Source organism: Entelurus aequoreus, linkage group LG15 (assembly GCF_033978785.1).
Source record: "Entelurus aequoreus isolate RoL-2023_Sb linkage group LG15, RoL_Eaeq_v1.1, whole genome shotgun sequence".
NCBI classification, from domain to species: domain Eukaryota; kingdom Metazoa; phylum Chordata; class Actinopteri; order Syngnathiformes; family Syngnathidae; genus Entelurus; species Entelurus aequoreus.
The window spans coordinates 31,396,921-31,408,774 of record NC_084745.1 but is presented as its reverse complement, the minus strand read 5'-3'; the positions used below and the strand labels follow the sequence as shown (position 1 = coordinate 31,408,774).

At 38.1% G+C, this 11,854-nt stretch overlaps 1 protein-coding gene across 8 annotated transcripts in view; it reads left to right on the top strand.

Moving 5' to 3' along the window:
- Nucleotides 1-1,820: 1,820 nt before the first annotated feature.
- mllt10 (MLLT10 histone lysine methyltransferase DOT1L cofactor) overlaps nucleotides 1,821-11,854 on the top strand; it is an 89,327-nt gene continuing 79,293 nt past the window's right edge. For all 8 annotated transcript variants that reach the window (XR_009821180.1, XM_062021209.1, XM_062021206.1 and 5 more), the window contains exon 1: nucleotides 1,821-2,213. Coding sequence is in view for 7 of the 8 variants with exons in the window: in XM_062021209.1 (XP_061877193.1) it covers nucleotides 2,051-2,213 (163 nt within the window). In the remaining variant the exon portion in view is untranslated. The remainder of the gene's footprint in view (nucleotides 2,214-11,854) is intronic.

Genomic DNA, 11,854 nt, shown 5'->3' with positions numbered 1-11,854 from the left:
CAAAAGCCGATAAACACAGTTGCCACTGATATTGAGCTGTGAGTGTAACACAAAATAGTAAAGGCCATTCTCTATTAGGAGGCAAAATACATTTTCCCGCCAAAACCAACTGATTTATCTGTTTTTGCGTTTGAACTCTTCAGTTATTGAAACACATATGGTCTATTTAGAAATGTGGTCAGTTGCTGTGGTGTCGTTTGGAAGTATCAGCAATGTAATTGTGCACCACGCTTTATTGGTGGGAAAAGGACAACAACAGTTTAAAAAAAAAAAAAATCTCAACAGGGTAAATAAAATTGGCAATTACGAAGTTCAAATCATACCATTTGTGTCTGTGTATACTGTGTATGTATATATATATATATATATATATATATATATATATATATATATATATATATATATATATATATATATATATATATATATATATATATATATATATATATATATATATATATATATATATATATATATATATATTGGGTGTCCCACAATTCGATTCAATATCGATTCTTGGGGTCACGATTCGATTCAAAATCGATTTTTTTCTATTCAACGCGATTCTCGATTCAAAAACTATATTTTTACGATTCAAAACAATTCTCTATTCATTCAATACATAGGATTTCAACAGGATCTACCCCAGTCTGCTGACATGCAAGCAGAGTAGTAGATTTTTGTAAAAAGCTTTTATAATTGTAAAGGACAATGTTTTATCAACTGATTGCAATAATGTAAATTTGTTTTAACTATTAAATGAACCAAAAATATGACTTATTTTATCTTTGTGAAAATATTGGACACAGTGTGTTGTCAAGCTTATGAGATGCGATGTAAGTGTAAGCCACTGTGACACTATTGTACATTTATTTTTATTTTTATAAATGTCTAATGATAATGTCAATGAGGGATTGTTAATCACTGCTATGTTGAAATTGTAACTAATATGGATACTGTTGTTGATAATATTCATTTTTGTTTCACTACTTTTGATTTGTTCAGTCTCGTGTTTGTGTCTCCTCTCAATTGCTCTGTTTATTGCAGTTCTGAGTGTTGCTGGGTCGGGTTTGGTTTTGGAATTGGATTGTATTGTTACGGTACTGCTGTGTATTGTTTTGTTGGATTGATTAATTAAAATAAAAAAATGGGGGGAAAAAAATGACAAAAAATATATATAAAAAAAAAAGAAGATTTTTTTAAAATTGAGAATCGATTCTGAATCGCACAACGTGACAGTCGCGATTCGAATTCGAATCGATTTTTCCCACATCCCTAATATATATATATATATATATATATATATATATATATATATATATATATATATATATATATATATATATATATATATATATATATATATATATATATACACACACACACACACTTACATACATATATATTTAGATATATTTATTTGCTGGTCAGTACTTTGTACTGAATTATTTGCAAACTATAGTCATCAACATTATGAAATACTATCTTGGCATATTTTAATCAGTGCATAATAATCAGAATTTGAACAATATTTCGCTTTTGGAATTTAGTTGCTGAAATAAATGAACTTTCAAAAGGTATTCTAATTAATGGGTTGTATAAACTTTTGTATTTCCAAATGTATCTAATCTAATACTATTACTGTGGTTTTTCATCATGTAATTAGAAATTTAGTACACTAAGCACAAGGGAAATAACAAAAACAACTTCAACACTGAAACCGGTCTAAAACCACTTGCATATGACTGTCGTTTACTTCCGGTCACGTGGTACGCACAGCAACGCGCCTTACGTCATGACGCACTTCCGGTTCTCTTCGGATTCCCCCCCGCCCCTCCGCCTTCGTCCATTACCTCAACATTGCGTAGTGAAGTGGATGTTTTGCTGTAAAAAAAAACAAAAAAACAACTTGCGCCTCGAAGGGACGTTCAAAACATGGCTTTCCGAACAAATGGGACTCATGGCGACCTAGCGGAAGACCGAGGGTCGCGTTAAGCGGAGGATTGGACTCGTCTTCACGTATTCCTCCGCATGTCCTATTTCTTCGTAGATGGTCTCCGGAGAGCGTTGTTTGTTGGCGGCCGACAAGTTGTCGACGAGTAACATGAAGGAGATGATTGGAGGCTGTTGTGTTTGCTCAGACGAGAGAGGCTGGGCAGAGAATCCCCTGGTTTACTGCGATGGACACGGCTGTAACGTTGCCGTTCACCAAGGTACGCTAGTAGGCTAGTAGCTCCTTGCTAGGCTAGCAGTTAGCTTAGTCAGCTAGCCTGGAGCAAGGTTATGGAGCGGCCAGCTCCAAGGCCATGCCTGCTTGAGGCTTAGACAACCCAACTGCTTTCACTGTGTTGTATTTTATGTCATGTCCGCTTCTTTGAACATATGTTCGTGACACATTTTTAGTATTTGCGTGAAGCTGTGACACAATGAGAATTAGAAGCTGTCACGATGTTGACTGCTAGTGGAGGCAACCAAATGAGCATTCGCTACAAAATCCAAACAACAACAACTTAATTTGCGTGCTGAGTAAATAGCTACACGGCCTTAATCAAGTTCTCTGACTGCCTTAAAACACCCTGGGATGACTAATTGTAGTTAGATGATTACTTGTGTTTACAAATGCTGCAACGTGCCATGTGGGAGGCTGGGGGCCACATGTCAAATTGTCACTCTTCATTGGCGTTCGCCTGCAAGGAAGGACCTTTTAACAATACCACTGTCAAACCACCTAAAACAGTGCAACTATTTAACACATGACATAATGACTCATTAAACTATTATTGGCAAAGGAAGTGCATTTTGTTGGAAAGTTTCAGTCACATGCAGTGTTGGCGCTACGAATTTTCAAAATGGGCTCCCAGGGACCCCATCAAGTCATAAAAAAGGGGGTCCCACAGTAAATGTTTGGGGTGCCACTTTTTTGTAACTGTTTTGTAAACAAATGATGAATGTATGCATTATCCTGTTATATCTCACATTCTATATAGTGTTTTGGAAAAAGGTTGATAAACGTTACTAAATTCATTAAACAATAATACAAAAGAAAACACATTTTTATGCATATGTAAATTTATTCAGTTATAAACATTCATTCACTTTCTTCTTTCCTTCATGGATCTAAACCAGTGGTTCTTAACCTTGTTGGAGGTACCGAACCCCACCAGTTTCATATGCGCATTCACCGAACCCTTCTTTAGTGAAAAATAAAATGGTTTTTTTTCCAAATTCAAGACAAAGTTACATGTTTTAGGTAACACTTTAGTATGGGGAACATATTCTAAGTAACAAAGACTTAATTTAGAGTTATTTGGACACTAGGGGAACATATTCTAAGTAATAAAGACTTAATTTAGAGTTATTTGGTTAGGGTCAGGGTTAGAGGGTTAGGGTTATAATAAGGCCATGCCGAATAAGGCATTAATAAGTACTTAATAATGACTAGTTAAGAGCCAATATGTTACTAATTCGCATGTTAATAAGCAACTAATTAATGGTGAATATGTTCCCCATACTAAAGTGTTACCATGTTTTTTTACTGGTGCATAAAATGAACCGTGCATGAACATCACCTTGTTCAAACAACAAAATCAACACACTGCATGAACTCACAACAAACTACACACCTGCAAACCAGTCAGCTGTTGCCGTATCCGTAATACGCTGATAGGGAGAAGTTTGTATTTACACGATGAGTCGGGTGTGTTTTGACCTCCACCGAACCCCTGAGACAGACTCACCGAACCCCTAGGGTTCGATCGAACCCAGGTTAAGAACCACTGATCTAAACATTACCGCTGCCGGTAGTTTTTTCTATATTTGTATTGAATAAGTTGTAGGTGTATTTATTTCAATATAAAAGTGTAAAAGGTTTTTAGCTTCGGTCATGAAATTATGAAAATCGTGTGCCAGTGCATACATACATTATTTAACGCTTAAATCTCTAGAGCAGTGGTTCTTAACCTTGTTGGAGATACTGAACCCCACCAGTTTCATATGCGCATTCACCGAACCCTTCTTTAGTGAAAAATAAAATGTTTTTAATTTTCATATTAAAGACGAAGTTATGTTTTTTTACTGGTGCACAAAATTAACCGGGCATCAACATCACCTTGTTCAAAAAACAAAACCAACACAGTGCATGAACTCACAACAAATTACACACATGCAAATCAGTCTGACTTCTACTGTTGCCGTATCCATAAAGCCGATAGGGAGAAGTTTTTATTTACACGATGAGTCAGTGTGTCTTGACCTCCGCGGCAGAGGCTCCGTCGAACCCCTGAGGCTGACTCACCGAACCCCTAGGGTTCGATCGAACTCAGGTTAAGAACCACTGCTCTAGAGTCTACATCAACTTCTGATCTATCTGTCAACTTTTTTTTTGTTGTTTTTTTGTTTGTTTGTGTTTTTTGCCCTTTTTGTCAAAGAAAACGTTTTTTTCATTGCAAACACACAAAATATGCAAAATCTTCCACAAAAAATATTTTTCAAAGTGGAATATTTGATATGAAGTAATCGGAGCCTTGGATAGGTCAATAATTCATAAAAACATTGATTTTGATTAAATATTATGTTTTGAGCAATGGCAGTTTTAAAGAAAAAAAACAGCTTTGTTTTATTAGTCAACATTGCAACTTTTTCTAAATTACATTCACCTGTAAGCTTTTTTGTTCCACTTTTGTTATGTTTTTGTTTATTTTAATAGTATTTTTAGAATGTGCCGTGGGCCTTTAAACATTAGCTGTGGGCCGCAAATGGCCTCCGGGCCACACTTTTGACACCCCTGCTATAGATAATAAAACATTTAATCTAATAAGTCTATCGATAAAAAGCAGAGCCTGGCGATGCATGCACGTTCATCATAACGCACAGTCAGCATCTCTGCTTCAGTAAACAATAACGGTGATGACGTCACTGTCAGGGATGCGAGCGACACTTGCTAACTTGTCAGCCACTTCTCCAAGAGACTCCTTTTGAACACTCCTCGCACATTAACACTTCAAAAGGCACATATTTGCCCCGTTGACCTGCAAAGTCTGTTTTTGAGGTGGAGGAGTCTGGTCGGGTGCTGGTTAGCTTAAAGCTAACAGCTAGCCTGTCTCCCTTCTCGAACGATGTCGATCCAACGGGAGATAAAAGTGAAGTTTCCATGGACTCACAAAGACTAAAACAACTAATTTACTGTAGACATGGCACGAGATGAAGTTAAAAAGGTTGACTTTACACCCAACTTATCGTTTACCATGAAGTCTTTCTTTTGACAGCCCCTCGCAGTAAAGTTGTCAGAGTGCAAACCGAGGCGGTATTTGTCATTGATCAAACTTTCGGCAAATCAAAATTTACGACCAATAACAACGCAATAAACGGGGACGGTAATTTGGCTCGACAAATATAAACAAAACAAAAGACCGACGGAAAGCGATAATCAATCAAATAAAAAAACAACAAGCAAACCGGGCGGTAAAAATTAATAATTCCGTGTCCAGTGGACGAGCGGGTTTCCGGAAATGCGCGTCCTTTCTGTTTTCAATGCGTAAAAAGACACAAAAAGTGTGTTAACGCCAACACTGACATGTCACTAAAATGTCACTACTTGCAACAAAGTTAGGAATACCATTTTTGGATTGACCTATAACGCATGACAGTTGAACTTAATGTGACCTTTTTGAGTCAAACTGTTGAATGTTTGTGTCCTTTATGTACAACTTGCTGTTCTTTATCAAGTAGCTGAATGGCAAAAATCCAGTCTCTCTGTTACTGCGTTTTCATTACCCATAGAAATGCGCAGAATTTAAATATCATAATAACAAACTGGTAATAAAAACATTCAAATTTCAAAAAACCTCTCAAATATCGTGGAAAAACGCGCTCTCATGAGATGGGTGGGTAGGTGATGGGGATGATGTTTGTTAAGAAATTATCGATTTCGATGCCATTATCGAATTCTCTTATCGAACCGATTCCTTATCGAATCCAGATAGGTTGTTGTATACGGAAGAAAACACAATACTTGGTTTAACAAAAGCTCACTTTTCAATCAATCAATGTTTATTTATATAGCCCTGAATTACAAGTGTCTCAAAGGGCTGCACAAGCCACAACGACATCCGCGGTTCAGCGCCCACATAAGGGTAAGGAAAAACTCACAACCCAGAGGGACGTCGATGAGAATGAAACCTTGGAGAGGACCGCAGATGTGGGTAACTCCCCCCTCCCCCTCTAGGGGATTTTTTAAGAATAAATAAATAAATATGGACGGTTGTTACCCAAAAAAATAAAATAAATATTGACTGTTAGTGCCCCTTAAAGTGGGCCACCTAAGAAAAATACATGCAGGGAAAATCCTGCATTCATTTATTTGTATTGTACAGCACTTTACATTTGAAACAAATCTCAGAGTAATGGTGTTGTTTACTTTTTGCTCCATTACATGTCAGCAAAATACAATTATTAACCTACTTGTATTCGTCTGTGTTCACCAAGTTGAAGGGGAGGAGATTTTTCACCATCATTCTCGTTAGCTTGCGAGTAATGTTACTCTCCTCCTCACTCATCTTGCTGCGCTCTGCGTTATACCTCACTATGGTAAATGGGTTAACGCTCTGTGCTACAGAGCAAACACTGCCCTGGTCACTCTGGCTGTCATGAATGTCATCATCTGAAATAGGATAACGTTAACATTATCTTAATTCACATCTTGCAAGCATTAGTTTATTAGACAGACATGCAAACTCTGGAGTGGTGAAGGCTACAAGATACCGTTAACGTTAACCGTCAAAAAGGCTAACGTTAACGTTACCGTTAGCCACTGACTATGCTTAGGTAACGTTAGTGTAGCTAACATTCCTGCAGTCCTGGTTGACATAAGAGGTAACGTTATTTTAGCCTAAAGGCTACAAGAGGAAGAGGGGCGTGCTTCGTCATCTATGTCGCTGCTTCTCCACGTGTCGAAGACACGACACGTTTCTCTAACTTCAGGTTATGTATGGCCTGAACATGTTTCAACATGTTTGTTTTACTGCTGCCCTTACAGGAAAGCGTAGCCTGGCAATAATTGCACATAGCCGTTTCCTCGTCGTATTTCTTAGTTAAGTGAAGCCATGTCTTTTAGCGTTTTTTCCGGTCCATTGTTGTTGCTGCTTCTGTATCTGCCGCCGAATGATTGAGCTACGTCATTTCCTGTGACGTGCCACAGGACATTTCCTGTGACACGGAATTCGTTCCCAGGGATTCGAATAAAGAACCAAATCTTTTTCTTTACTATAGTGGCTTCGATAACGGGAACCGTTTCTCAAAAAGGGATTCGAATCCATGGAATCGGTTCTTTTCTTATCGAACAATCGGGAGAACCGGTTTTTGAACATCATCCCTAGTAGGGGAGACATTTAGGTATTAAAATGTGTTGCAAAAGAATGATGGAAACACTTTTTTCGCATTTACAGGGCACCTAAACACTGAACCGGCCGGGCGCCGATGCAGCACAACTAGGGGAGATGGTTCGTCCGGGTTGTGCTTTCGATCGGTCGGCCAGGTCGTCTTGCAGTTCTCTTTACCCAGCAATAGAGGCCGACCTGCAGGCTAGTAAAGACCCCCATGCTCAAACAATGTCGAGGGCGCCTTTGAATCTACAATTCGTCTGTAAATTCCTCGTTCACAATTCTCTCCCGAAAATCCCTTATTCGTGGCCGCTGCCATAAGTAAGGGAGGACGTTGCCTTCGTCTTTTATTGAAAATCACGGCAACAGCAGTGGCTGCAATTGTAATCACAGCTCCAAAACCATGGAATCGTAAAACGTCCATCTCCCTCAATGTGGAGATTTTAAGAGAATTACGGCTCATGACGCAAAACCCCCTTTAATGGAAACGCCTGAAAGTTGCAAATAGACTTTGTCGAAATTTTAGAATTAGTGCTTTTATTTTGCGAAAGCCCTCGATGGAAACGCAGCTTTTATTGCCACTGCCGATGACACCTAAGATTGTAGTGCACTTTAAGTCCATCGTAAAATTCCACCTAAAGGCCAAATATCAGAAACGTTTTGTTAGTATATTTTTATATTTTCTAATCTTGGTAGAACCACAACACTCGGAGCCAACTCAGTTTTTTTTCTGTTGTAGACACTTCAGGGTTGCCCGATATAGGCTATATAAATTTGATAGAACATTTAAAGGCCTACTGAAATTAAATTGTTTTATTTAAACGGGGATAGCAGATCCATTCTGTGTCATACTTGATCATTTCGCGATATCGCCATATTTTTGCTGAAAGGATTTAGTATAGAAAAACGACGATAAAGTTCGCAAGTTTTGGTCTCTGATAAAAAAAGCCTTGCCCCTACCGGAAGTAGCGTGACGTAGTCAGTTTTTCGCTTCCTCATATTTTCCTATTGTTTTCAACGCAGCTAGAGCGATTCGGACCGAGAAAGCGACGATTACCCCATTAATTTGAGCGAGGATGAAAGATTCGTGGATGAGGAACGTTAGAGTGACGGACTAGAATGCAGTGCAAAACATATCTTTTTTCGCTCTGACCGTAACTTAGGTACAAGCTGGCTCATTGGATTCCACACTCTCTCCTTTTTCTATTGTGGATCACGGATTTGTATTTTAAACCACCTCGGATACTATATCCTCTTGAGAATGAGATTCGAGAACGCGAAATGGACATTCACAGTGACTTTTATCTCCACGACAATACATCGGCGAAGCTCTTTAGCTACTGAGCTAACGTGATAGCATCTGGCTCAAATGCAGATAGAAACAAAATAAATAAATCCCTGACTGGAAGGATAGACAGATCAACAACACTATTAAACCATGTACATGTAACTACACGGTTAATAATTCTCAGCCTGGCAAAGCTTAACAATGCTGTTGCTAACGACGCTGAAGCTAACTTAGCAACTTAGCAACCGGACCTCACAGAGCTATGATAAAACATTAGCGCTCCACCTACGCCAGCCAGCCCTCATCTGCTCATCAACACCCGTGGCTCACCTGCGTTCCAGCGATCGACGGCGCGACGAAGGACTTCACCCGATCATCCGTGCGGTTGGCGGCTAGCGTTGGCTAGCGCGTCTGCTATCCAAGTAAGTCCTCCTTGTTGTGTTGCTACAGCCAGCCGCTAATACACCGATTCCACCTACAACTTTCTTCTTTGCAGTCTCCATTGTTCATTAAACAAATTGCAAAAGATTCACCAACACAGATGTCCAGAATATTGTGGAATTTTGAGATGAAAACAGAGCTTTTTGTATTGGCTTCAATGGGCTACCGATACTCCTGTTTCACTGGCTACGTCACGCGCATACGTCATCATCCAAAGGCGTTTTCAACCGGAAGTTTAGCGGGAAATTAAAAATTGCACTTTATAAGTTAACCCGGCCGTATTGGCATGTGTTGCAATGTTAAGATTTCATCATTGATATATAAACTATCAGACTGCGTGGTCGGTAGTAGTGGGTTTCAGTAGGCCTTTAATACTGTCGTCATATCGTGATAATGCATGTTGGCAACACATTCTAGTTAGCTAAATGATGCAATATATATATATATATATATATATATATATATATACAGTGTTTCCCATAAACTGCCAAGATACCTGTGGCGATGGGGGCGTGGCTGTGGGCGTGACTATGGGCGTGGTCACCATGACATCATCGAGTAATTTGCATAATTTACTACAATGATTTGATTTTCTCTAAAAAGGCTAAAAAAATGTACTTACTAATTAATAATAACAGTTTTGTTTTAAATGTCCATCCATCCATTTTACAATATAATTACAACACGTTATGTACATATTTATATACAGATTTGAACAATAAGTTATTCACTGAAATATATTTATTAACTTTGGTTCTTACAAAAAATATATCTTATAAAATATAAAAGCTAAAATGTCTCAAAGCTCTGCCCCTTTAATTAGTGCATACTAAATAATTTAACTTTAGCCTACTACTACAACCATATTATTTACCAGCAACATAAAGTGAAACAGAGGCAGAGGTGTCCTGCCACAGTCAGTAACAAATAAACAGAAAACAGTATTGGTGGTAGATAGACACAGAGCTTCATGAAACATCTGATCCACTGAACAAAGAGCTCCAAAAATCTTGAACTTTAGACTGCCATCAGTTTTACTCCCTACACTTAACCATGTGTTTCCTACTGCCTGCAGACTTTGCACCCTTTGTTATATACACATGTTGTGTTTCTAATATAAATACATTTAATAAAGTCAAATACAAATAAGGCAACAAGAGAAGTATCCTACACTTCTCTTTTGTAAAATAAATCTGAACAGCCGATATGGGCATCTACATCAACTATATGATTTGCCTGAGAAGCTGGAGAGGACAAAAAAATATATATATATTTTTTTCAAATTTTTTTTTCTTCAATTTTTTTATTTGTGGCGGACGTAATTCTTTCGTGGCGGGCCGCCACAAATAAATTAATGTGTGGGAAACCCTGATATATATATATATATATATATATATATATATATATATATATATATATATATATATATATATATATATATATATATATATATATATATATATATATATATATATACACAAACCCCATTTCCATATGAGTTCGGAAATTGTGTTAGATGTAAATATAAACGGAATACAATGATTTGCAAATCCTTTTCAACCCATATGCAATTGAATGCACTACAAAGACAAGATATTTGATGTTCAAACTCATAAACTTTTTTTTTTTTTGCAAATAATAATTAACTTAGAATTTCATGGCTGCAACACGTCCCAAAGTAGTTGGGAAAGGGCATGTTCACCACTGTGTTACATGGCCTTTCCTTTTAACAACACTCAGTAAACGTTTGGGAACTGAGGAGACACATTTTTTAAGCTTTTCAGGTGGAATTATTTCCCCTTCTTGCTTGATGTACAGCTTAAGTTGTTCAACAGTCCGGGGTATTTTGTGGTATTTTAGGCTTCATAATATGCCACACATTTTCAATGGGAGACAGGTCTGAACTACAGGCAGGCCAGTCTAGTACCCGCACTCTTTTACTATGAAGGCACATTGATGTAACACGTGGCTTGGCATTGTCTTGCTGAAATAAGCAGGGGCGTCCATGGTAACGTTGCTTGGATGGCAACATATGTTGCTCCAAAACCTGTATGTACCTTTCAGCATTAATGGCGCCTTCACAGATGTGTAAGTTAGCCATGTCTTGGGCACTAATACACCCCCATACCATCACAGATGCTGGCTTTTCAACTTTTCGCCTATAACAATCCGGATGGTTCTTTTCCTCTGTGGTCCGGAGGACACGACGTCCACAGTTTCCAAAAACAATTTGAAATGTGGACTCGTCAGACCACAGAACACTTTTCCACTTTGTATCAGTCCATCTTAGATGAGCTCAGGCCCAGCGAAGTTGACGGCGTTTCTGGGTGTTGTTGATAAACGGTTATTGCCTTGCATAGGAGAGTTTTAAAGGCCTACTGAAACCCACTACTACCGACCACGCAGTCTGATAGTTTATATATCAATGATGAAATCTTAACATTGCAACACATGCCAATACGGCCGGGTTAACTTATAAAGTGCAATTTTAAATTTCCCGCCACACTTCCGGTTGAAAACGTGTAGATATGATGACGTATGCGTGTGACGTCAACAATTGATACGGAAGTATTGGTACCCCATTGAATACAATACAAAAAAGCTCTGTTTTCATTTCAAAATTCCACAGTATTCTGGACATCTGTGTTGGTGAAGCTTTTGCAATTTGTTTAATGAACAATGAAGACTGCAAAGAAGAAAGTTGTAGGTGGGATCGGTGTATTAGCGGCTGGCTGTAGCAACACAACCA